The sequence below is a fragment of the Rattus norvegicus genome, chromosome 3 (assembly GCF_036323735.1).
Source record: "Rattus norvegicus strain BN/NHsdMcwi chromosome 3, GRCr8, whole genome shotgun sequence".
NCBI lineage: Eukaryota > Metazoa > Chordata > Mammalia > Rodentia > Muridae > Rattus > Rattus norvegicus.
Window position 1 is genome coordinate 98,133,641 of NC_086021.1, and position 26,843 is coordinate 98,160,483.

Below are 26,843 nucleotides of genomic sequence, written 5' to 3' on the forward strand. Positions count from 1 at the left end.
GAGGGAATGACAACATGGCTCAGTAACAAGCAAGTAATAACACTTGCTGTGCAAATCTGTAGACTTTAGATCAGAACTCAATACCCAGCACACACAAAGATGGAAGGACACAACTGACTCCTCATACTCACTGTGACATGTGAGTATACCCCCACCAATTAATGAGAGAGAGAGAGAGAGAGAGAGAGAGAGAGAGACACGAGACTATTCTTCCAGAGGTCCTGAGTTCAATTCCCAGCAAGCACATGGTGGCTCACAACCATCTGAAATGGGATCCAATGCCCTCTTCTGGTGTGTCTGAAGACAGCGACAGACACAAACATATACATACTCTTCTGCACAAAAACACTACTTTTTTTTAAACCCATCATGTGGTAGTGAATGCTTAGAATCCAAGAACTCAGATGAAAGGCAGGAGGAAAACCTCAGCCCCCAGGCCATCCAAGAGTCACACAAAATATAAAGAAAATCCAAAAAATAAACAAGACCAAGAGAGGATAGAAAAAAGATCCTCAAATTGGTAAATGTAAAATAATTAACAACAATAAATATTTAAGGTTATTTAAAACAGAGTATCTAACTAACACCCACCTCAGAGTATTTGATCTCAATACCATCTTAAGTTATCTTTAAATAAGAGAGCTACTGACAATACTAAAATGGAGAGGGAAAAACCCTTAAAATTCAAGGACTGTAAAATATCTTTCTTCTTTTTTTTTTTGGAGTTGGGGACCGAACTCGGGGCCTTGCGCTTGCTAGGCAAGCGCTCTATCACTGAGCTAAATCCCCAACCCCATAAAATGTCTTTTAACTTTACATTTTATTCATATGTCTGTGAACCAAAAGTAGAAGCAGTATCCCTCAAAACTAATTCTGTTCTGACTCCCACTAATTCCTGACGTAGCCATTTACTTTCAGGAACACTGAACTGTACATGGCCATTCAGTCACTTTTCTTTTCTTTTCTTTTTTTTTTTTTCCCTGCATGGAGAGGTTTAATAAGAGAAGAGTAGAAAAGAGGAGAAGTAAAGTAGGCCGGCCATGGGCACGTGGGTAGAAGGGGGTGTGGAGAGAGAAGAGACAGGGACAGAGGGGAAGAGAGCAGAGAAGAGAAGAACAAAGAGCCAGTCACTTTTCTAAGTAGTGGTGATTCACACTCTCATCCTTTCTCTTGGGACCAAGGAAATAAGGGACACCATCACAAGAAATTGCCTGTGCAGCCTATAATAGCCTTCAGAAGACTTTTCTTTTCTTTTTTTTTAATAATTTATTTATTTATTATATATGAGTACACTGTTGCTGTCTTCAGACACACCTGAAGAGGGCATCAGATCCCATTACAGATGGTTGTGAGCCACCATGTGGTTACTGGGATTTGAACTCAGGACCTTGGGAAGAGCAGTCGATGCTCTAACCACTGAGCCATCTCTCCAGCCCCCTCAGAAGACTTTTCTAATAAATTGTTCCACATACACTCTACAGTTAAAAGCAGGCAGGTATTTAAAATGAATCTGAAATAATTTTGATTTTGATGAGTTATAACCATTTAACACCATCTAGCGTTACACAGGTTGTCCCACTGCCAGTAAGAAGATAGTCCCTTTTTCAGTAATCAAGTCACCCTGACCTACACAGGGAGTACATATTCGTCACTCTTTTTTGGGTATGGTAGGCATAATTCTAATATTCAGGAGGAAGAGGTTCAGGACTTCAAGGTCACCCATAACTATATAGAGTGAAAGCCAGCCTAGAATATATAAATATCCTGTAGAAAAACAAAAACAAAAGAAAAGAAACCAACAGCAGTAGACACATGCCTATATCCCAGCCCTGGGGAGGCAGAGGCAAGAGGACTGCTCAAATTTTCAATGCCAGCCTAGTCTACATAGTGAGTTCCACACCAACAGGTGTACACACAAAAAGATCTCATCTCAAAATGCACAGATATAATTGGTTGTGGATATAGCTCTGTAGTAGACTAAGCAAAGTGATAGGTTAAATTTCAATTAAGAACACATGTGTTTGCGTATTGATATATAATACATATAAATAAACATATAGTTAAGAGGATTTCAAGACTAGACATGATGGTAATTCAAGGCTAAACTAGGCTGCATAGCTGAACCCTGTTTTCAACTACCCCAACCTAGGCCTCTGACGGCCTGGATGGTATTCCAGCTACTCAGGAGGCTGAAGCACAGGAATTTAAGGCCAACCTGGGTTATCACAGAGGCGTTGGGGGGAGCAAAACATGGAATGTTACCTTGAGGTCAGAATTTAAAACTAAAATGTGTGAGTGACTAGCCCAAGAAAATGCTCAGACACTTACTCAGAGATTTAATGAGAATGGTCCGCAGGTTTGCACAGGTTGTTCCACAGCCTGTAAGACGATAGTCCCTTTTTTCACTAATCAAGTCACCCTGACCTACACAGGGAGTACATATTCGTCACTCTTTTTTTTTTTTTTTGATTGATTGATTGAAAACCTACCTTACCCATCTTGGTACCCAACTCCGGAGTTACAGCCCTACAAATGTTCTCCAATAGATCTTTTTGACATAACCTGAAGAGACAATAGAGTAGCAAGGAAATTTCGGGGTATGACTGTAACGGTTGGGACGTCTCCAGAGCCAACAGGGTCTACACCAACCCAACTTCCAGTAGAAAACAGAACGAGGGGATTATGGAACTGAACCTCGGCTGGATGACTTGGGCGTCCCCAAGGAGGTGACCAAGGGAACGCAGATCAGTGACCTCCCTCATTCGGGGGTGCAGAAATATTCGGGTGTTATTACCCTCAAAAGTGAGTACCTGTGAAGCTACGGCACATAGAGTGACTCCGGGCTCTCATTCCGGAGGCCGGGGCCTGGGGCCGGCCAACCGCACCTCCCGGCTGAGGGTTCCGCGCTCCCGGGCGGCAGTGACAGCACAGGTCGCAGAGAGATACCTCACGCTAACGAGGTTCTGAGATCCCAGAACTAAAAAAGCTGTCGGACTGGTGTCGACTGGTTTTCTTCACAGCTTCCCCTTCACGCGTCAAGCGATCTCTCCCTCCCTAAGACAGCAACCAGTCGCTGCCCGGCGCCGCCATCGTTAGTGTTTGTTTTCATCCGCTTCAGTGCAGGCGGTGGGGTGGTAGAGCGCTGTGGGGGAAATGTAGCTGTCTAACTTCAGCTGCACTTTCGCTACGCCACCGACGACCTATTTAGTATTTCTGTACCTCAAAGTCTTCACGAAAGGAGATTTCTTTCCAGAAACAAATCATTTGCTTAATTATAAAGCTTTTTAGGAGAAACAAAAAGTGTTTGTGGAGGAATTTTGGGAGTAGGAGGCTAGGCTTCGTGTGGAATGTTCGGCGGCGAAGCACAGGTCGCGGTAGCCGAGATTCTGAAAACGCGGCGTGGAGCTGGCGCTGACGCGGAAGGGGCGGGGCCGCTGTTGCGCACCGTGGCGGCCTGTGTGCGGCCGTGGGTTCCGGAGGCGGTCCTTCTACTGACGGGAGGGTGGAGTGTGCGCCGGGTAATTCGGTAGCTACGGAAAGGTGGCGATCAGCGTTCGTTTTCTCTGGGCCTAGCAGTCAAACTTTTGTTATCTTGCTATTTTTGAGACAGGGTCTCGCTGTGTAACTCTTGTTAGCTTTGAAAGTAATGTAGCTCAAGCTGGCCTGGAACACGCGGCGATGCTACCCGGCTTCCAGGATGCTAACTTTACAGGCTGGATCAGCCTTAGGAGTTTTTGTTTTGCTTTGTTTTGACTGGTGCTCGTGTTGTACACGCTTGCCTCGAACATGATACTCTGTACTACACTTCCCAAGTACAGTGAGCCACCATTCCTGGCTTGGGTATCTTTACATACAGGACTTTTAAAGGAATAAGCTTTTTTTTTTTTTTAATTACATTTATGTATGTATTGGAGTCGGACTCCTGTGGCAAAGATGCTGGCGATCAGAGGACAACTAAAGTCAGATGACTCTTTCTTTCCACCATGTGGATCTCAGATAGCCAACTCATTGCACCAGGCTTCACAGGCAAACCCTGTCCTCGGAGCCATCTTTGCCCCTTAATATTGTTTTGAAAGCGTGTTTAGAAGTGGCCCCGGTGTTCCAGACCTACCTGGTTCTCTTAGCCTCTTCCTCCTTTCCTTCCTTTTATACTAGCTAATCTTCCTTCTAGCTTAAAGCCTCCGAATTTGGATCTCTTGAGATGAAGGGAAAGCCTGTTATAGCAGACGATGTAGGTCCCTAGGCAGGGTATTGAACTGTCCCTTTCCTTTCTTTTCCTTTCTTTTCCTTTCCTTTCCTTTCCTTTCCTTTCCTTTCCTTTCCTTCCCTTCCCTTCCCTTCCCTTCCCTTTCCTTTCCTTTCCTTTCCTTCCTTCCTTCCTTCCTTCCTTCCTTCCTTCCTTCCTTCCTTCCCCCCCTCACCCCTACCACCCTTGTTCTTCTACCTCTCTAGTTGGACTGGTTTGAGCACGTCTACACTCAGTGGAGCCATAGGGCTTTGGAAAACAAATCTCTCTGAGTAATCCTTAAAGTGTTTATGATTTGTCAGCTGTTTCATGGTTGTCATAGACCTCTTTTACCTTGTGAATAGTTTGTTCTAATTTGTTATTTTCAGTTGAAATGCCAGGCATTAGATGAGCCACTGGGATTGAACTCCCATTGTCTGCAAATTAGATCGTTTGTCATGTAGTAGTGAGTCAGTGGAGATAAATCTAGAGTTAAAAAGCAAATTGCTGAAAAGGTGTTGTAGGTTTTGAGTCATTTGGTATGGTTTGGATAAGTTTCTAATTATTTTTTTTCTTTTAGCATTTACAGAAGGAAGATTATAAATGTCAGCCATTTAACTGATGGGTTAGCTGTTAAATTCTGATGCTTTTTGTGCCAGCCTCTTCACTGGAAAAATTTCAGGAAAAGCAGAAGAGAACATCCACATTAGCAATGGCTATACCAATAACAGTGCTTGACTGTGATCTCTTGCTCTATGGCCGAGGTCACCGGACCTTGGACCGTTTTAAGCTGGATGATGTAACTGATGAATACCTGATGTCCATGTATGGATTTCCCCGACAATTCATTTACTACTTAGTGGAACTCTTGGGGGCAAGTCTTTCTCGACCTACTCAGCGATCTAGGGCTATTAGCCCAGAGACACAGATCCTGGCAGCATTAGGGTTTTATACCTCAGGTTCCTTCCAGACTCGAATGGGAGATGCAATTGGAATTAGTCAAGCCTCTATGAGTCGCTGTGTTGCCAACGTCACTGAAGCCCTTGTGGAGCGGGCCTCACAGTTTATTCACTTTCCAGCTGACGAAGCTGCCATACAGTCTCTAAAGGACGAATTCTATGGATTGGCAGGGATGCCAGGGGTGATAGGGGCAGTTGACTGTATCCATGTAGCAATCAAGGCACCAAATGCTGAAGACCTCTCTTACGTGAACCGGAAGGGTCTGCATTCTTTAAACTGCCTGGTGGTATGTGACATCAGAGGGGCACTGATGACTGTGGAGACAAGCTGGCCAGGTAGCCTGCAGGACTGTGCTGTGCTACAGCAGTCTTCTTTATCCAGTCAGTTTGAAACTGGGATGCCCAAAGATAGCTGGCTTCTTGGTAAGTTTGCAAGTATGAATGTTCAGTTTATATCCATGGAAAAGTTATGCAGGAAAGTGGGTGAAATCGGAGGTTTTCGTAGTCTTACTTTTTATTCTTTGTTTAATCCTGTAAAACCTCTGGTGAGAACTCTCTGGGCCTTTTTGTTTTCTTTCATTATTACTTTTTAAGAGACGTCGTTTGAGACAGTAACTTGTTATGTAGCCAGGAATTTTTGATGTAGCCAGCCTTGGACTCAGAGATTCATTTGCCTTGGCCTCTCTTGCCGGAATTAAAGGTGTATACAACCATACCCTCATAAATATTTTTATTACTATTCCTGTACTAGGGGTCAAACCCAAAGCTTGGGAATGCCAGGCAAGGATTTTGCCACTGAACCTTCAACCTTTGCACATTGATTTTTTTTTTTTAATTAATATTCAAGGGATGGACAGGTGGCTTGGTGGTTAAGAGCACTTGTTCTTGAAGAGGACCTGGGTTTGCTTCCCATCATCTACATGGAGGCTCACAAATACTCATAACTCCAGTTCCCAGGAATCTAAAGCTTTCTTCTGACCTCCATAGCAAAGGCGTGCACATGGTACACAGATACATACGGGTATAAGACCGATATACATAAAATAAATCTAAAAAATTTTAAAACAAAAACAATATTTAAGTTGAGTGTTATTTTATATGCTTGTAGTTCCAGGAATGGGTAGGCTGAGGCAAAGACATGTCCAGACATAGTGTTCCAGGCCAACTTGCCTGTGGAGGGAGACCCTGTCTGAAAAATAAGGGACTAGGGCTGTATGTAACTCAGTTAGTAGTGTAGGAGGTCCTGGGTTCAGTCCTCAGCACTGCATTGGCTGTTGTGCAAAACTGTGTTGGTGTATAACTATATTCCCAGTACTCAGAAGGCAGAGGCAGGAGTATCAGAAATTTCGGGTGATCCTCCCCTACGCAGGAAGCTTAAGGCTAGCTTAATAGATGTATGGCCCTCTATTCTCAAAAACTAAACAGAGGGGGCTGGAGAGATGGCTTAGAGATTACCTGCTCTTCCAGAACACCTGAATTCAGTTCTCAACACCAATATTGGGTAGCTTACAACTGCCTGTAACTCCAGCACTAGGGGAATGGTTTGAATCGAGCCTGTGGCTCCTGGCTATACTGTCAGATACTGTAGCGACTGAGGCAAAGGGATCACTTGATCCGAGGAGTTCTAACATAGACAAAAGAAAAGAGCCAGGCATGGCAGCACATAGCTGTAATAAAGGACTTAGAAAATTAGGCAGGAAGATAAAGAGCCACAGACCAATTTCTGCTACTTATTAAAGTTATGGCCAACCTGGGTGTTCTGTATTGTCCAGAGAATAAAAGCAATAGCCATGCTTTCAGTTTTGAGTGAGCGAGTTTACTAAGTAAATAGCAAACAAAAGTTATAGAATAAATAGCAAGTGATAGATGGATACACAGACAAATGTCATCAAATTAGGGCTTAAGACATGCTGTGGAAACTGGCGGGGAAGTTGAGGCCATCAGCTCAGGAGTCCCTGGCTCTGTGGACTAGCTGCTCAGAAAATTTAAATCATGGGCTACAGAGTAGTAACATCTGTTGACATGGTTCTCCTTCCAGCTGTTCCAAGAACAGGATGTTCTGAAGGTAGGACTGTTTTGTTGTTCTCTTCTCCTCACAGAGTTTGGAGCAGGCAGTCCATCTCCAGATGGGGAGAGAGCCTTGGAGAACTTTGAGATGAATGTGCTTGGGTCTGAACTTGGGGGAGGAACCCTTGATTCTAGAGCTAGTTTCTCAATGAGCTCAAACAGTACATGACAGTTGCCAATACAATGTACATTACACTAGGTTACATGGGATCCTGTATCAGGAAAGAGAAGAAAGAAAAGAAGGGAAGGAGGAAGAGAAGGAGAAAAAGAAAAGTATATGAAGGATGCCCTGGCAGGGTTTCAAGTTTCACGACAGCATTAACCTCATAGTGAGAACTTGTCTGAAAAAAGAAAAAAACTTTATCAAAAGTGTTGGGATAACTGTCTGCTAGTGGAAACCCTGGTTATATTGTACTGAGTGTGATTAAAGGGAAGTGTTTGCTATTTAGTAGATGCCCAGGAAATACCTGTCTTTAATTTTTTCTTTTTCCTTTTTTTTTTTTTTCTTTTTTTCGGAGCTGGGAACCGAACCCAGGGCCTTGCGTTTGCTAGGCAAGTGCTCTACCACTGAGCTAAATCCCCAACCCCCATCACTCTCCACTTTAAGTTCCTTTTAAGCCATCCCTTCCTGTTATTATCCTTAGCTGTCCCTATAGGTGTATTACCTAAACTCCCAGGCTCTAAGCGCACCACTTCTCTAAACAGTCAGCTTGAGTTCTTAGTTCTTCAGCTCTTGGGCTAGTGCTGTTAAGCAGCTTTGGGTAAGATCTCCCAGAATTTCTTATGGGTGACCGAGTGATTGCATACACATTTATAATCTGTTCCACTTCTAATCCTCATTGCCTCATGAGTATCTGTTTTCCAACGATGCTTGAATTGTAACCAGCTAGTGACTACAAAGCTTGTTTTATTGTGTGTGTGTGTGTGTGTGTGTGTGTGTGTGTGTGTGTATTCAGTACATATTTTTCATAGCATTTGTGTGAGATCAGAAAACTTTGGAATTGATTCTCTCTACTTTTGTGTGAGTCCTAGAAATTGAATTCAGGTTGTCAATTGCTTTACCCACTGAGCCATCTTGCCCCATTCCTGTTTTTTGGGTTTTTCTTTTTTTTTTTTTAAGTAGACCCCGCCCCCCCCCCCCCCCCCCCCCCCGAGCTGGGGACCGAACCCGGGGCCTTGCACTTGTTAGGCAAGCGCTCTACCGCTGAGCTAAATCCCCAACCCCGGGTTTTTCTTTTTGTTGTTTGTTTGTTTGTTTGTTTTTTCTGAGAAAGGATCTTACACTGAGACCAACAGTGCTTGTCACCTACTACAGTCCCTGTGTTAAGTCTGTCTTAAGTATTATTTCCATTACTATTTATGATATCCTTTTAAGACATTTTTGCGGGGTTGGGGATTTAGCTCAGTGGTAGAGCGCTTGCCTAGGAAGTGCAAGGCCCTGTGTTCGGTCCCCAGCTCCGAAAAAAAGAACAAAAAAAAAAAAAAAAAAAGACATTTTTGCATTTATGAGGCGGTCAGACGACCGTTTGTAGGAGTTAGTTCCCTCCTTCCACACATCAGTTCCTCAGGCTTTGTATGTGTACTGAGCCAACTAGGGTCCAGAAGCAGTTTTCCATTTCTCTCCCCCATTTTCTCTTTTTAGCTCTGGCTGGATTGCATGTGAATACCATCATAGCTTTTTTAAACAGTGTTTAGAAAGAGTGAGTTCAAAGAACAGCGGGAGTTGTTGTGCACTTGTAACCCCAGCATTTGAGAGGTGGACACAAGAGTATCGTATTAGAAGCTCAGGGGCCCAAGCTACATGAGACCCTGGCTTCAAAACAAAAGTGGTGGAGGCAAAGGCCAGGTGTGGTAGCTCATGCCTGTAATCCCAGCACTAGGAGAGTGAAGCAGAAGGCTTGCTGTGAATTTAAGGTCAGCATGAGCTACCTAGGGAGTTTTAGGTCTACAGAATAAGACTCTGTCTCAAAAAAGAAAACCAGCTAAATATAACCTTCAAATTTTTGTGAGACATCTCAGTTATTCTCAGCTAATCCAGCCTTAGAAACATAAGCTCCAAAATGAAAGGAGTCTTTTATTATTTTTGGAACAGTGGCTATCTCTGTTTTAAGAATCAACTGTTTACTGAACTTGGTGTGGGGTTAGGAGGACAGTGCTTACCTTGGTTCTCAGGGCCCGGTATCTGATTAAGATTTACAAGAGTCACACCTGTGTGAGCTGCTTTGCTTGTCTGAGGTTTGAGTCAGAACAATTAAACACTGTAGAAACATTGTGCTTTGGACTAGGACTTTGCTCCCCATTTGTGTTTGCTTTTCTTAGCACTTCCCAGGATCCTCTAATGAGGAAGCCATTAAAGGAAATGCTTTCTGTTTGTTATATGAATCCACTTCTGATTTCTTCTCATTATTACTGTTTGCACCATCATATTCATGGTCTCCCAGATCGTGTTACAAAAGTTTTATTATGTGATTGCAGTATCCAAGAATCCAGTACCCTGGAGGCCTGATGGCTACTGCAGACACAGCTCTTATTCTTCCCGGCACTGGGAAGACAAATCATTGGGTATTGTATGAAATCCCCAGGTCATGCTTTCAGACATGAAACTTAATGGTAAAATTAGAATTTTTCCTCATGAGTGTTTTTAGATCTCCTGTTAGAAGATCTTTTACTGTTTCTTCTTGAATGCTTTCTATTTAGAGATTTGTAAAATTGGTATCCTGTTTGATTGGAGGCATGGGGTTGGTTTGTTTGCTTGAGACAGGGTCTCACATTGTAGAGGCTGGCTTCAAACTCACAGAGATCTGCCTTACTCTGTCTCCCAAGTGCTGGGATTAAAGATATATGCCACCACATCTGACTGTCGTTTTTATTAAGCCTTTTAATAAAGAGCAGTATCTGAATTTGAAACCTTGCAGAGAATGGTAACATACACATCTACAACTCCAGCACTTGGGATAAAGGAAGGAGGGTCAGAAATTCAGGCTATCCTCAGCTGCTTGGGAAGGTCCCAGCCAGCTGGGCTACATGAAACTGTCTCAAGGAAAGTAAGTATAGGGGCTGGAGAGATGGCTCAGTGGTTAAGAGCACTGACTGTTCTCCCAGAGGTCCTGAGTTCAAATCCCAGCAACCACATGGTGGCTCCCAACCATCTGTAATGAGATCTAATGAGCCTTCTTCTGGTGTGTCTGAGGATAGTAACTCATATACATATAAGTTGTTTTTTTAAAAAAAGACAAGCAATTTTGAGGGCTATTGCTGAAACAGAATGGTCTTTGTTTAAGGCCCTGAGTTTTAAGCACAGTTAAAAGAACACCAAGAGGGTTGGGGATTTAGCTCAGTGGTAGAGCGCTTGCCTAGCAAGCGCAAGGTCCTGGATTCGGTCCCCAGCTCCAAAAAAAAAAAAAAAAAGAAAAGAGAAAAAATATATAAAAAAATTATTTTTATTTTATGTGTATGAGAGTTTGCCTGCATATATGTATGTGACTATATCTGTGTGCCTGGTGTCCTTGGAGGCCAAAAAAGACTGTTGACTTCCCTGGAGCTGGAATTACAGACTGTTGTAAGCCACATGTGGGTACCAGGAATTGAATCCAGGTTTTCGGTAAGATCAGCAGGTACTTTTAACCTCTGAGCCATCACTCTTCCCTCCCCATACTTTCTCACGACAACATTTTTCTTCAGGTTTTTATGCTTTGGCTCCAAAGACTGTTTATTTTCCTGACCTTCCTCACCGTGTTTCTAAATGCTCCATGTTTTTGTTCTGTGAGACAAGGTCTCACTGCAATTCCTGCTGGCCTGGAACTTGAGGTAGTCCTGCTGTCTCAGCATCTTGAGTGCTGAGATCACAGGCATGAGTACCACAACTAGCCTGAATTTCACTTTTTGTTTGTAATCCATTCACAGTCACGTTCTCTTTGGCCTTTCATGCAGGTGACAGTTCCTTCTTTCTCCACACCTGGCTCTTGACTCCACTGCATATTCCTGAAACTCCAGCAGAGTATCGCTATAATAGGGCCCATTCTGCAACTCACAGTGTGATAGAGAAGACTTTGCGGACCCTCTGCTGTAGGTTCCGGTGCCTGGATGGATCGAAAGGGGCGCTGCAGTACTCACCGGAGAAATCCAGCCACATCATCTTAGCTTGCTGTGTCCTTCACAACATTTCCCTGGAACACGGGATGGATGTGTGGTCCTCTCCCGTGACTGGACCCATTGAGCAGCCCCCTGAGGGCGAGGATGAGCAAATGGAGTCTCTGGACTTAGAGGCTGACCGAATCCGGCAGGAGCTGATACTCACTCATTTTAGTTAATATGGAAGGTAGAGGGAGGAGGAAGAGTTTCCAGAATGAACTGTGACAACGTTCCCCCTTACTAGCCATTGGGAAGTTCAATCATCCAGTGGTACTGAATGTGGGCACTTGTCATGAATTAACATTTAAAATTTTAGATGGGGGGTTGGGGATTTGGCTCAGTGGTAGAGCACTTGCCTAGCAAGCGCAAGGCCCTGGGTTCGGTCCCCAGCTCCAAAAAAAAAAAAAAAAAAAAAAAAAGTTTTAGATGGGCAGGTACAAGGGCAAATGTGTCAATTAAACCTAAATCAAGATAGTGCTTCCTAATGTGGGGTGAACCCTGGGCTGTGTGCTATTCTTTGAAAGTTCACTGGTTGCCACAGCAGAGTCACACAGTAAACCGGAAGACAGCACACAGCCAAGGCATTTTGTTCTTGTTTCAACTATCTGGAGATCTCAAATGAAAAGTGTTTGTCCTGATTTAGTTATGTATTCATTTATTGCTAGTTTGTCTGAGACAGTTTTTTTTATATAGCACAGGCTGTCCTGGTGCTTACTATGTAGCCCACCATTGCCCTGGCTCTTGTAGCAGTCCTCCTGCCTCAGCCTCCCAAGTACTGGTATAAGCCATCCTGCCTGCTGCCCTGACTCTTTGTTTTTCTTCTCTGCTGTCTAAGAGGCGACTAGAAAGAAAGAATGAATTTAGTTGAGAAGTGATCGTCTAATATAAGTAAGTGAGCACTTGCCTAGTCTGTGTGAGGTATTGATCCCTAGAACTAAAAGAAAGAAACAATAAAGAGAAAAGAACTGCTGGTCTGCCCTTTCATGATTGTTTTGTGATTGAAGAGGACATTAAGGAGAGCGGGAAGCGACCGTCCTCAGTGTGCTGGCACTGACTGGACTGTGATTTGGATCTAGCTCCTAGAGGGAATATCTGAATTCCAGTTCTCCTAGCTCACCCTTGCGTCAGAGTTAGAGACTAACCAGGGTTAAGGACTGAGCAGACTTGAATAAAGTGATTAAAATATAGACAAAGTACCAAGTTTAGACTTTCCAGAGGCTCTAAAGACCCTGACGGTTCAATGAGCAAGGCATTCCTACAAGTTTACAAAATTCATATTAACTAGACTACATTAAAAAAGTATTCAAGGGGTTGGGGATTTAGCTCAGTAGTAGAGTGCTCGCCTAGCAAGCGCAAGGCCCTGGGTTCAGTCCCTAGCTGGGGGGGGGGGGGGGACCAAAAAAAAAAAAAGTATTCATGGGTTGGGGATTTAGCTCAGTGGTAGAGCGCTTGTATAGCAAGCGCAAGGCCCTGGGTTCAGTCCCCAGCTCCAAAAAAAATAAATAAATAAATAAAAAAGAGAAAAAAAGTATTCATTTATTGTGTGAGAGGGGTGCATGGTGCATGTATAGAAGTCAGAGGACAACTTGTGAGTGATTAAACTATCAGTTTTGCCAGCAAGCATCTTTACCTGTTGAGCTATCTTTTTCTTTATTTTATGAATATGTGGGTACACTGTTGCTGTCTCAGATACACCAGAAGAAGGCACCACATCCCATTACAGATGATTGTGAGCCTCCAGGTGGTTGCTGGGAACTGAACTTGGGACCTCTGGAAAAGCAGTCAGTGGTTTTAACCCCTGAACCATCTCTACAGCCCCCCTGCTCAGGTATCTGGATGGCCTGATGTTTTGTTTTGTTTTTTCCTTTTTAATGTGGCCATGAGATTAAACTTACAGAGCCTGCTTTCTGCATGGCATGCAAGTGTTCTTCCTCTGAACCATATCCTTAGCTCACCTTTCCCCCCATGTTATTACTTTGTTGACCAAGGTGGCCTTGAACTCACTAACCTAGACAGACCTTAGACTTGTGATCCTCCTGCCTCAGCCTCCTGAATAGCTGGGATTACAGACCTAGGCCGGTCAACCTGTCTTTATTATATTTCCTTTGGCTATAATGGGAGAATACTTATATAATATGTTTTGAAATTCTTTGTAGAGAGGGCAGTTCCGAGGAGAAAACAGGTAGAGCCAGGCATAGTGGCTTGTGACTATAATTCCAGCTCTCGGGAAGTTGAGGCAATTATATTGTGATTTCAAAGCTAACCTATATGCACCAAATAGTGAGTACTAGGCCAGAACGGGCCACTGTGGGAGCCCTGTCTTTAAAAAGCAGAAGTACAAAGCATGGCTTGAAATAAACTCTAGAGTTAGACCTTAGAATATTATATGCAGAGTGATAGACAGAACTTCCCAGGAAATAAATAATCCCCAACAAGTCTTGTTCCAAAATTTCACTGTTGTAAAAATAACCTGACAGGGATAATACAAGTGTGAATTAGGTTCACACATTGGTGTCTTTGCTGGGACTAAAAAGGTTTTCCTGAGGATTGTCTTGTTCCCATTTTCTCAGTCACTCATCATGTGACACCTCTGAGCTGGCCTCTTGGATCATTTTCTACCTGTCTTTGTCAGTGCTAATCTGGTGATGTTCAAAGTAAAGAAGTGAACAGCGGATGACAGAGGAATGTGGAAATAAATCCAGGGTGACTCATCCTAAAGATTAGAAACAATTATGGATTATTAACTGCTGTTTATTTCTATTCCAAATTCTATTTCTCATCCTTATCTTCCTCTGTGAAGTGGGTGGCTTGGCAGGAGAGTAAATTTAATGAGTTCAAGGAGGTCCTGGATGTGGGACAGTGGATAGTTGATTGGAAACGTTCTGAGCATTATATAATGAAGACTTTGTTACATTTTGTTCTTTGTACATTTTTTCCTGTTTAGTTTGAGATAAGATCTCATTATGTAGCCCATGACTAGCCTGGTACTGACTATTTAGCTCAGGGTGGCCTTAAATTCAGCAATCTTCCTGGGATAGCCTTCCAAGTACTAGAATGATAGACATGTCGCAGTCCTTAGCTCTGTTTTTGTTTGTTTGCTTGGTTTGACTTTTTTTTTTTTTGGTTCTTTTTTTCGGAGCTGGGGACCGAACCCAGGGCCTTGCGCTTCCTAGGTAAGCGCTCTACCACTGAGCTAAATCCCCAGCCCCTTGGTTTTACTTTTGTTGGGACAGATTCTCACTACGTAGCTTTATCTGACCAAGAACTCACTATATAGACCAGGCTGGGCTTAGAGTTCATAGAAATGCACCTGCTTCTCTGCCTCTGTACTGCTGGGATTAAAGCCATAATCAGCACCTGCTTTTTTGTTGTTTTTGCTTGTTCTTGTTCTCTCTCTCTCTCTCTCTCTCTCTCTCTCTCTCTCTCTCTGTCTGTCTGTCTGTCTCCCTCTCCCTCTCTCTCTCTCTTTCCTTCTTTCTTTGAGACATGGTTTCTTTGTGTAGCCCTAGCTGTTCTGGAACCTCTGGAGATCCACTTGCTTGTGCCTCTAGAATGCTGGGATCAAAGACTTATGCCCTCATGTCTGGTTTGGGTTCTATTTGTTTTTTGTGCTGGGAAATCAAACTAAGAACCTAGCACACGGGTTGGGGATTTAGCTCAGCGGTAGAGCGCTTGCCTAGCAAGCACAAGGCCCTGGGTTCGGTCCCTAGCTCCGAAAAAAAAAAAAAAAAAAAAAAGAACCTAGCACACACTATGAAACATTCTAATTGCTTTGCAAAACTTAGCAAAACTTGTTTTGTCACCCTTATTAAACTCTGTAGCCCAGTTTAGCCTCAAACTTGCCACCCTCTTGCCTTCCAAATGCTGGGAAAAAGAAAAGAAACTGAAAGACATTACCCCTGTGTGTGTCCACGTGCTTGGGCCTGTTTTATTTTCTAGATTCTACCAAGATTCTACAAAATTGTATGTATAAGAGATGAGAGATTCAAAATTAACATTCTCCAGTCCGTTTTTCCTTGTTTAGTCTTTCTAAATTCTGTGTGATTGACAGGGATAAGGTCTGTTCTTAGGATGACAAACTATCCTGGTTTTCTCAGAGCTGTCACAGCTTCAGCACTGAAAGTCCTGTGTCCAACTGATCATTATAAGAGGAAGAAATTCAGGGGGACCAGTACCCCACCTTCAAGGGATTCTCTCTAAAAAGAGAACCTTCAAAAACACAAAAACCAGGAACCATCCCAACAGGGAGCTGTTGCATGCCCATGCTGGCATGCAGGACAGCACACCGAGGCTGGTCTCAACTTCTACTCATCCGCTTTCTTGTTAGGAATCCATCCTCCAGTGTGAGAAGAATCCTACAGGTTTGAGGATTTCAACTCTGGATCTCTGTTGTTCAGTCTGATTCTGATCAACTTCTCTGTAAGAACAAGCAGTCAGTTGTTCACTGTCAAAATGAAGCTTAATTCACATTCAGACGAGCTTCTGCAAAGGAAACTGGTAGACCTCTGTGGATGAAGCCTTTTCTTTCTCTAGGCGTAGAAGAAAGGGGCTTATGTATAACCAAGCAAGCACTATATCCTGACACAACATTCCTGTTCATAAATCATCTGTCTCGAGGTCTCACAAAGTAGTCTAGCCTCAGTTTTTCAAGTATTTCCATTTGTAGATGATAATTTTACATGTGTGCCTGCAGGGTTCTGGGGTTGTAACTTTGTTGGTAGAGTGCTTGCCTAACATGCATAAAGGATTGGGCTCAGTTCCTAGCACTTCAGAGACCTGTCATATAGCACTGGGAAGGTAGAGGCAGGAGGATCAAAAGTTCAAGGTCAGCCTTGTCTACTTAAGCCAGTTTGGAAATCATAAGACTCTGTCTCCAAAGCTTCCATATTTAAAAAAACTGAAAACTGGGCTGGAGAGATGGCTCAGCGGTTAAGAGCACCCGACTGCTCTTCCAGAGGTCATGAGTTCAATTCCCAGCAACCACATGGTGGCTCACAACCATCTGTAAAAGAGATCTGATGCCCTCTTCTGGTGTATCTGAAGACAGCTACAATGTACTTATATATAATAAATGAATAAATAAAAAATTTAAAAAAAACTGAAAACTTCTTATACTTTTGAAAAAAAATTTGTCAGTGGACTCTTGATTGCTTCTGGGGGGTGGGTCTCTGGAGCTCTTGGTGGGTCAGGTCTGTTTCCTCTACATCACCACAGGCTTCTGGCTTCCCAGGATGGCACTGGCACTGCAGATTGCCTCCACTCACAAATCAGAGTGGAGCCTGATTCAGATCATGTGCCTGCTGCTGCTGAGGGTGGCCTGAGCATTTTTGCTGATGATGGTCCTGACTTAAGAAGTGACTGGTTTTTGCTGACCAGATCTCTGTTTTGCGACTGCTGTGACCTCTTTGCCCTTGGCCACAGGCTCTAATCCTGGTGAATCAGCTGAAGGCGTTGTGGGCCTTCACATTAGTGGCCCCAGTGCTATAAGTCTGCTTATTCCTCTTGATTGGGAGGGACATAGGAGCAGTTGCAAGTGACCATCCACTGTACATTTGCAGATATGGAGGTGGCCTCTCTCCCGATAGCAGCCAGAGACTGGCCTTGAAATTCTTGTACTCTTGCTATTAGTGTCTTTAGCTCTCTTTCACTGTGTCAGGGTTTCAAATACTGTAGTTGTTCGGGTCAGATCTGAATAAAAATTCTAGATCTAAACCCCATACCCCAAAAGCCTCCCTGTGAAGGAAGCTTTTCAAAAGCTGAGAAGGGACAACAGAGGAAAACTATTTGCCCATTTGTCACTAGACCCTAGAATGTGACAGCTTGCCTATTGAGTTGTTACCTAGTATGTATCAATTTGTCCCTGACTTATAGAGGTCACATAGCTACCCAGGATAAAGACCAAGTCCCAGTTTTTCTTACAGTTAGGTGTGATGTGACTTTTCTAGGGAGATATGAACCAGTGTCTATTTGACCCCATATGCTGTTAAAGTATCAGAACAGAACAAAGAAACGATTCTATCCAAGCCTAGTTTGGTGAGCCAACAAGTTTGAGATTATTTATAAGACATGGGCAATGTATGGGCAGTTATGGCACTGAACAAGTCTCTTTCTTCCTCCACCTAAGGAGCAGTACCCGCTGATACATATCCAGCGACAGACTGCCTCTGGTCTGTTTGCTGTCGTGCCACTGGCTCTTAGGAGGGTTAGAGGAATAATGTGCTCAGGACACTTTGACGTGGTGACTTTCATCTTTGGACAAGCTTACTGTCACCTGTATTGCTCTGCTTTTCTCTACATCTGTCAGCCCTGTTGTTTGGACTTGGAAGCCTTCCAGAGACTCATAAGCACTGAATCTGGTATCAATTTTTCCCCCTACAAACTCTGGCTCTACACAAATCTTGCCACATTTGTTTTAGGGCAGTTCCTTGTCCTAGTTAAGTTTCTATTGCTGTGATAAAACACCATGGTCAAAAGTAACTCGGGGATGACAAGGTTTATTTCAGCCTCCATTCCAAACACAGTCCATCTAAGTAAGTCGGGCAGGAACCTGGAGGCAGGAACTGAAACAGAGGCTATGAAGGAAGGTTGCAGACTCATACTGGCTTGGCTTGCTGGGTTTCTCGGTGTAGCCCTGGCTGTCCTGGAACTTGCTTTGTAGACCAGGCTAACCTCAAACTTAAAGATCTTCCTGCCTCTGCCTCCTAAGTGCTGGGATTAAAGGCCACCACTGCCCGGCTCAGCCTGCTTTCTTATGCCACCCAGGACCACCTGTTCAGGGAGGGATGGACCCTCCCACAGCAAACATTAAGTAAATGCCCTACAGGATACTTTGATGGAGTCATTTTTTTTAATTAAACAATTTTAGCTTGTGTCAATTTGACCAAAAACAAACAAACAAAAACCAAACTAAGCAGGACACTCTTCTATCAGCCTTTTTCCCCCTTAGCATCTCTTGACTACTTTAGCACTTTTTGAACACAAGCATCTCCCACTCTATAAAGCATGATAGCTCATGCTACCTTTAGTCCCAGCACTTGAGAGGCAGAGTCAGGTGAATCTCTGTGAGTTTGAGGCCAGCCTAGTCTACAGAGTGAGTTCTAGGATAGCCAGGGCTACCCAGAGAAACCCTGTCGCCAAAAACCAAAAAACCAAAACCAAACCAAACCAAACCAAAAAACCAAACAACAAACAAAAATCATGTTCCATCCACAAGCCCAGAAAAACCACTGAAGCCCGATTCCCTGCTGAATTAGCCCCTCTCTCTCTCTCTCTCTCTCTCTCTCTTTTACCCTGCCCCGTAACCCTCGAGCTGCCACCCCTCCCCCTGAATTAGCCTCTCTTTCTCCCTCCCTCCTCTCTTTCTTTCTTGGTGTTTCTAGTTTACTTTTCTATTGCTGTGATAAACGCCATGACCAGAAACAACCTGGAAAAGGATTTATTTCATCTTACAGGTTACATTCTATCATGAATGGAAGCTAAGGCAGAAGTCAAGACAGGGCTTGAAGCAGCAACGTGGAGGAATGACACTCCCTTGCTCCTCAGCTCACTCAGATACATTTTTTCTATGTAATTCCAGCTCCTGCAGATCCAACACCTTTGACTTCTTCATGCACCTGCAGTCATTTATACATACCCTCACTCAGCACACACATACACACAATTAAGAAATAAAGTCTATCGAGAGAGAGAGAGAGAGAGAGAGAGAGAGAGAGAGAGAGAGGACTAGACTTCCATTTCCAGCATCCGCATCAGAAGGTTCAGAGTCATCAGTAACTACAGCAGCTCCAGGGGATTTCAAGATCATTTTCTGGACTCCTTGGGGTCCTGCGAGCACGTGGTGTACACACACACACACACACACACACACACACACACACACTCTCACAATTCAAAAAGTTCCCCAACATGAATAGCCTAGTAAGAGCACCAGTGGAAGGGGAACCCCTTGGTCCTTCTAAGACTGAACCCCCAGTGAACGTGATTGTTGGGGGGAGGGCGGTAATGGGGGGAGGATGGGGAGGGGAACACCCATAGAGAAGGAAACCCGGAAAGGGAATAACAATCTAAATGTAAATAAGAAATACTCAAGTTAATAAAGAAAAAAAGAAAAAAAAAAGTTCCCCAACTCTGGCAGTTCCTGATTATGCCAGGCTCATGTCTGCATGCTGATTCACCTTTTCATTTCCTCTGTATTAAATATTGGGTCCCACGAGGATTTTCTGTTACTTCTACCTCTCCCTCCCCCCACGGTCCAATAATTTCTATGGGTTCCAAATTTTCAGATCCTAGAAGAGATTCTAATTTGTACTCTTTCCTTTATGTGAGAAACAACACACTTACACAAAACTTACACGAAAAAACTTACACAAAACTTGCAGTGGTGGCACTTGCTTTTGATCCCAGCATTTAGGAGGAAGAGGCAGGTGGTCTCTGAGTTCGAGACCAGAGTGGTCTACAGAGTGAGTTCCAGGACAGCCAGGGCTACACAGAGTAAACCCTGTTTCGAGAAAACCAAAGCAAACCAACCAAACAAACAAACAGAACCCCAACAAACTGATAACTCTACCTCATCATTTTCACCCACTTTCTTCCAAGAACATTAAACAAAACAAAACAAAACTGGTACTCAGTACTATGTAGCCCTGGCTGGTCTGGAACTCAGTATGTGACTAAGATGGCCTCATACTCAGATCTGCCTGCCTGGTGCTGAGGTCAAAGGCAATCACTGCCATAGCTGGCTCTTCTTCATTTTTCTGATAATTCTGGTGTCCTCATGTGGGCACCTTCTTTCTGAAGAGATAGCTGAGCCTCAGTTGCATGTCTTGGGCAAAATTCACATAACTGATGCCCTAATGTTGACAATCCCATCTCAGGTGTTGCAGACACTGTAATATATTCTCTACTCTGTCAGCCATTTCAGGGGGCTATGCACTCCTAGACTCATGTAGTAGCTCCCCTTTTATCAAGGAGTCAGGGGGCTGGGGATTTAGCTCAGTGGTAGAGCACTTACCTAGGAAGCGCAAGGCCCTGGGTTCGGTCCCCAGCTCCGAAAAAAAGAACCAAAAAAAAAAAAAAAAAAGGAGTCAGGTATTACATTTTTTTTTTTTGTTTCTTTTTTTTTTTTTTTCCGGAGCTGGGGACCGAACCCAGGGCCTTGCGCTTCCTAGGCAAGCGCTCTACCACTGAGCTAAATCCCCAACCCCAGGTATTACATTTTTATATAGAGAAAAAGTAATTCAGTGATTCTCCCATAAATGCTCCACCTCTAAGGGAGTAGCATCTCAGTGACATGTCTCATCACCCACAGCAGGAACAAAGCAAATGGCACCATAACAAGAACATGGCCCATGGGGAAGGATGGCCATGGCAGAAATGCCCGTGGGCCAGCTCTACCTCAAATGGATTAGTTTCAGAGTATAACCGGGGAGTCCTATGATGTGCCCTACAACGTGGAGATTTAGTTTGGCTCTTTTCAGCTTTGGTGGCTGGGATATGGTTACTGGGCTGGGGAGGGGAATATGGACATAAAATCTGGTCTTCAGCAACTATTTGGAAATAGATAAAAGCCATTTGTTGAATAGAGAAAGGCACTAAGAAGAAACCTAGTCCTTGACGTTGAATGTAGCCTGACTTACTCTTGGATTTCTTTGCTTTTAAAGATTATTTTATGTATGAGTACAGTGTTGCTGTCTTCAGACAAACCAGAAGAGGGCATCGGATCCCATGACAGATGGTTGTGAGCTACCACGTGGTTGCTAGGAATTGAACTCACCCTCTGGAAGAGCAGTCAGTGCTCTTAACTGCTGAGCCAGCTCTCCAGCCTGCTTTGGATTTCTTATATAGCAGACAAATAAACCTGTATTTTTTTCAGGTTTGGACTATTTTGTCTTTTTTGGGGGTGGGAGGGGCAGGGTCTCACAATGTAGTCCTAGCTGTCCTAGAACTCTCTGTGTTGATCAGGATGGCCTCTTGAACAACAGAAATCTGTTTGCTTATGCTTCTTAAGTGCCAAGTGCTGGGATTAAAAGCATGAGCTAGCATGAATGTCTCTTTTTTTGTTTGTTTGTTTGTTTGTTTATTTGTTTCTTCAATTTTTTTTTTGCCAAGGCTAGTCTCAAACACTAATATTGCAACCTCCCTCGCCTCAGCCTCCAGAAAGTTGGGATTAAAGACATACAGTATCATTTTTGTTTGCTTATGTCTAAGAAGACCTAATCATAATTAGGTAATTGCCTTTTCTGAAGAGTAGCAAATACCTATCACATGGAAAATATTTAGAAATATCATATTGATTGTACAGAATGGAGTCTGGCCAGTGCAGTTGTTAGGATCAGCTACAAATCAAGTATGTCGGTAAATGCCTGTAATTCCAACAAGTGGGAGGCAGAGGGAGGAAGATAGGGTTTGAAGTAATATGGATTACCTAGTGAGATTCTGTTAAAAACAAACAAACAAACAAACAAACAAAAACCCCTCAGGCATGGTTACTTATAATTCCAGGACTCGGAGGCAAAAGGATGGCTGTGAGCTTGAGCTCAGTTTGGGCTACATAGTGAGTTCCAAGCAAGCCAGGCTACAGAGTGTGAGCCCCCACCTCAACCTCTCACAATCCCTCAGGCACACTCCAAATTTGGAACATGAAGACAAGCACATCAGAGTTTCAAAGTCATTCTTGGCTACATAGAGTTCAAGACCAGTGTGTGGGTTACATGAAATCCTGTCTCTAAAAACTAATTAGTTAACTAACTAGCTACTTAGCTAATTAAAAGCACATTTGTGGACTGTGGCTTTAGATCTTTGGAAGAAAAAAAAAAGAGAGAGAGAGAAGTGAGAAAAAGAAAAGAACAGGCTGGGAGGTTGTGGTGCTCACCTTTAATCCCAGCACTCCAGAGGCAGAGGCAGGCAGATCTGGGTGAGCTGGAGGCCAGCCTGGTCTACAGAACCAGTTCCAGGATAGCCAAGGGTACACAGAGAAACCTTGTCTGGCAAAACAAACTAAGTCAAATCATAAAAATTTAAAAACAAGGTACAGGAACTTTCCCCTCCCACCTTAAGCTGTTCTATGTTCTCCTGGATTGAACTGGGGCATTCATAGAGATTATTCCGTTTTCTTCAGCTCTGAGAGGAAATCAAGAATCAAAAGAAGCGAAGTCATTTGTTCAACTGGGACAAGTAGTGTAAGAAGTCTGTAAGTGTAGGGCAATCGTTGAACTATTAAGGAGAGCTTTATTCTAGTATGATTTATCTTCAATCAACGTGTTCACAAAAGACTAATTCCTTTTTCACTTAAGACAAGGTCTCATATAGTCCAGGTTGGCCTTGCTCTTAACTGAGTATGACTTTGAACTCCATATCCTCCAAATGCCTCCTCTTCCTAAATTCCTGGGATTACAACCGTGCTTGCTGTCTCCGAAATTTAGTTCTCTAAATTACTTCAACACTCGGTCACCAAGAGAAAATGGCAGAAACCCAGCCTACTCTATGCTTTAGCTTATGATCTGAATTTGTTTATTTATGCCTAGGAAGGCAGCGGGACTTGCAGCAGGAGCTGAGCAATGTTTCGGCACTCGGCTGCAGTTCCTTGAACGATTGCTTGGGCGCTCTTCCTTTGATGTCTGGGCGTTCGTGTGTTCGATGATCTTTTGCAGCGTCTTCTAGGTTGATGTCTCCAGAGCGGCGGCGGCGGTGCCAGGTCCTGGACTGAGTTATCCGGGAGACCCCGGGCTCTGGCCGCTTTCTTCCGCTGGTCGGTCGAGCGGGCCCCTCGCTTCCTTCAGCCTCTCCCCGCCTTCCGTCCGTGGCTCCGTGCGCTCGTTGGCCTTCCGGCCAAGCTCTCACTCGCCTCGCAGGTAGGCCCGGGAGGAGCCTGGGAGGCCCGGTCCGGCATCCTTCCGCCGAAGGCAGGAGGAGACCTTGGCGCCGGCCGGTGGGCGAGCGCGCGGCCCGTCGGGGCGCGCGTCGTGAAGGGGGTTGCGCCTGGGGGCGCGGCCGGAGGGCTGCCCGGAACTGAGGGAGAAGCCGGAAGGAGGGAGAGATGCTGAAGCTATTGGCCGGGTTCTGTAGAGAGGGGATGTCTGGTCCTGGACTCGTGTCGTCACCCCTAGATTGTGGGAGCTTGGCTCTCTTAGACCCAATTCTCTCTCTCCTTTCCTGCAACTCATGTTCCGGACGTCATTCCTCAGTTGCACTGGTGACCCACGCTGAGGCTAGCCTCGGAGTGCCCTTTGAGTTGGTGGAGGCTCTTGAAACTAGGCCCTCCAGCTCCTTGGAACGAAATGTCAGGTTCTATTCTTTTGGAGTAGGGAAACTGAGGCTGAGGTATGGGACCTGACTTTTCCCTATGACCCCGACAGAGCATTAAATATGCTGTTTGTTTTTGTCTTTAACAGTTGACCCTTCTCTTTCTCCCATTTTACTGGTCACTTTTAACTTAACAGTGATTTCTCATTTGACTACTTGGAACTCTTCTTTCTTAAGAAACATTTATTGTGTTACTGGAGGCTTCAGACATTAAGGGAGCAAGGAATATTTTTTGACTGGATTTGTCTTTTCGAAATTTGTATTTTAGCAAAAGTAGTAAGGATAGTTTGTTTTTGTTTTCTCATAAATAATTTTGTTTACTTCCACTTTACTTCTGATTAATACTGATTCCACTCTTCAGCTTACTCTAACTCTTTTCTGCTATGGGATTAAGTACTTAGTGCAAGATGGAAGATGGTTAAGACTTTGAACTTAGGTTCTTGGGAAGGTCTTTTCTAGGAGGTATCTAGAGGGAGTCTAAGGAGACTCTTTTGAAACTTTTTTTTTTTGTATTTGGTTAGTAGTTTAGTCATTTTATTAAGAGTTCAAAAGTCTGTGTAGAAACTATTCAAACTTAGTTAAATTGAAAATGAATCTTTTTGTGAATTTCACTGTTTCTCTTTTCTTTCTCAAGGTCTTAAGGTCAAGTGTTTTTGTTAATTCTGTTTGATCAAGTGTCATGATCCTAGTCATTCTAGGTTGGATAAGTTTCCACAGTATGTAAAATTCATAGGAGAATGACTTTAAGGTCGTAAGAAATTCTGTTTCTACACAGTTTTAAGATGCTTTATGAACTTTGGAAAGATGATAGAATTTTACATTGTTTCTCTAATTTTTTCTTTAATGTATGTGTAAGGTTAGTGAGGCTTATTATTCTTTCTCTTCTTTAGTAGTGCTGGGAATTTTGAACCCATGGCCACATACACATGCTCTGTCACAGAGATCTACCCCTGAGATTGGCAAGATTTAAATGAAGGTGATAGATTGAATGATTGGTTGATTGCCTGTTTGTGTGTGTGTCTGCACATGGGCATGCCATACATGCATGTGTTTGTCAGAGGACAATTTTCAGGAGTCTGTTCTCTCCTCCTAGTCTATAGTGAACTCAGGTTATCTGGCTTGACAGTAATCCCATTTTATTTTCTGAGCCATTTTGATGGTCCATGAAAATCAAATCTTTTGATCATAAGCAATTTCTTAGTTATAAGGACCTTGGTACTTTTTATAAGTGTGTAGATTCTTGATTGGGTAATTAGGCCAAAATTATATCTTCTTTGAAGAGAACTTTTATTATGGAAAAAATATACCAAAGCAAAGAAAGTAGAGGTAGAAGTAACATTGCCTGCTGTGACTTTATAGTTGTAAGTGTGTCTTAGTGACTCCCAATGAGTGACAGATAAGAAATGGTGATTGCTGTATATGTCATGAAGAAAAAGGTTAGAAACATTTTGAATGTTTCTGTAAGAAAGAACCAGCAGAAGTTTAAGTTGAATTGAGACAGATAAACTTGGTGGTGGGTGAGGTTATAGGAATGAGACTCTTAAGCTTCTCTACTTTTCTTTATAATTCATACAAGTTTTGCTTGATTAATTTTCGTATATTTTTTTGGTTTGTGTATGGTTGTTTTGGAGTTTTTGAGGCAGAGTGGACCTCTTGTGTTCCAGGCCAGCTTTAAATCGACTGTGCAGCTGAGGATGACCTTGAGCTCTTTGATCTTCCTGCCCCTACCTCAAGTACTGGATTACCAGTGTGAACCACTACTTGATGCTATATCTTGGGAATTACCAAAGTCAATTTGGGCCGTCTCCTGGCATTTCAGAAATGTTCACATTATGACTGAATCATTCTGTATTTTGCTAAGATGGTTCCTGTGGATAAGTAAGAGATATAAGCTTCAAATAGCTGTGGCTGTACATACTTTAAATTCCAACACCCCAGAGACCGATGTAGGAAGATTGTGAGTTCTAGGTCAGCCAGAGTTAACATCCTGAGACTGCCTCAAGAAACAAAAACAACAACAAAAATGAACACAAGACAAAAAAAAGACGAAAGCCTCTGAATGTTTTCTGGATTGTGGCTGGACCAGAGTTACTGAAATAAACTGCTTTTTTGTTTTTAACTAAAAGAGGAAAACTTTTTTTTTTAATGTTTATTTATTTACCTGCATGTATGTCTGTGTGAGGGTGTCAGATCTGGAACTGGAGTTGCAGACAATTGTGAGTCACCATATGGGTGCTGAGAGTTGAATCCAGGTCCTCTAGAAGAGCCTCCAATACTCTTAACCACTGAGCTATTTCTCTAGCCCTGAAAAGCTTATGTTTTGGGTTTTTTTTTGTCTTTTTTTTTAAAGATTTATTTATTTATTATATATAAGTACACTGTAGCTGTTCAGACACACCAGAAGAGGGCATCATATCTCATTACAGATGGTTGTAAGCCACCATATGGTTGCTGGGATTTGAACTCAGGACCTTTGGAAGAGCAGTTAGTGCTCTTAACCACTGAGCCATCTCTCCAGCCCAAAGCTTATGTTTTTATATTGTATAATTTGTAATATGTTTTTAGTGTGCGTGAGGGAAATTATAGGACTTTTATTTTGGTGATTTTTTTTTATCTTGCTTTATTAATGCTGAATTACATTTTTAAAAAAAATATTTATTTATTTTATGTATGTGAATACACTGTAGCTGTCTTCAGACACACCAGAAAAGGACATCGGATCTCATTACAGGTGGCTGTGAGCCACCATGTGGTTGCTGGGAATTGAACTCAGGACCTCTGGAAGAGCAGTCAGTGCTCTTAACCACTGAGCCATCTCTCCAGCCCCCTGAATTAAATTTTTATTTAGACTTTATTCAGTATCAATAGGAATGGACAGTTTAACTCTATTTCCTCCTTATCTATCTTACTTTTAAATAAATTAGGAAAAAAAGTGTTGCTGCTGAGCGCTGGTGACACAGAGGCAGATGGATCTGTGAGTTTGAGACCAGTCTAATCTAAAGAGTGAGTTCCAGGACAGTCAAGGTTACACACAGAAACCCTCTCTCCAAAAACCAAAACAGAGATAAAGTGGTGTTAATATATCAAGATATCAAGGTCTTTCAAAAAAGATAGGTCTCAGTCTTGATAGAGTTATTTTGGAATGGGATATAAATATTTTG

The 26,843-nt window shown here is 43.1% G+C and overlaps 3 protein-coding genes across 17 annotated transcripts in view; 2 read left to right on the top strand and 1 right to left on the bottom strand.

Moving 5' to 3' along the window:
* The window catches only part of Atg13 (autophagy related 13), a 33,911-nt gene extending 30,810 nt beyond the window's left edge, over nucleotides 1–3,101 (bottom strand). Inside the window, exon 1 of the mRNA NM_001271212.1 lies at nucleotides 2,811–3,101. The gene's annotated coding sequence lies outside the window, so the exon portion shown is untranslated. The remainder of the gene's footprint in view (nucleotides 1–2,810) is intronic.
* A 345-nt stretch (nucleotides 3,102–3,446) lies between these two features.
* On the top strand, nucleotides 3,447–12,352 carry Harbi1 (harbinger transposase derived 1). 3 transcript variants are annotated; one of them, XM_063284581.1, is made up of 3 exons: nucleotides 3,447–3,518; nucleotides 4,806–5,607; nucleotides 11,182–12,352. In XM_063284581.1, the coding sequence occupies exons 2-3, from the start codon at nucleotides 4,869–4,871 to the stop codon at nucleotides 11,559–11,561; spliced, it is 1,119 nt and encodes a 372-aa protein (XP_063140651.1). In that variant the 5' UTR covers nucleotides 3,447–3,518; nucleotides 4,806–4,868; the 3' UTR covers nucleotides 11,562–12,352. The 3 variants fall into 3 exon arrangements, with proteins under 3 accessions (XP_063140651.1, XP_063140650.1, NP_001107265.2); XM_063284580.1 differs by having other exon boundaries at nucleotides 3,474–4,231; NM_001113793.3 differs by having other exon boundaries at nucleotides 3,503–3,540; nucleotides 11,182–11,801.
* Nucleotides 12,353–22,985: 10,633 nt separating this feature from the next.
* Ambra1 (autophagy and beclin 1 regulator 1) overlaps nucleotides 22,986–26,843 on the top strand; it is a 189,251-nt gene continuing 185,393 nt past the window's right edge. For 9 of the 13 annotated variants that reach the window (XM_008762030.4, XM_063284451.1, XM_008762032.4 and 6 more), the window contains exon 1: nucleotides 23,092–23,231. The gene's annotated coding sequence lies outside the window, so the exon portion shown is untranslated. 13 annotated transcript variants of the gene reach the window in all.

What these genes read in the sequence shown, in the direction of transcription:
- Harbi1 (XM_063284581.1), top strand. Translation starts at nt 4,869, where the DNA reads ATGCTTTTTGTGCCAGCCTCTTCACTGGAAAAATTTCAGGAAAAGCAG. An exon ending in CAAAGATAGCTGGCTTCTTG is followed by an intron (nt 5,608 to 11,181) that starts GTAAGTTTGCAA and finishes CCTTTCATGCAG; the next exon opens with GTGACAGTTCCTTCTTTCTC.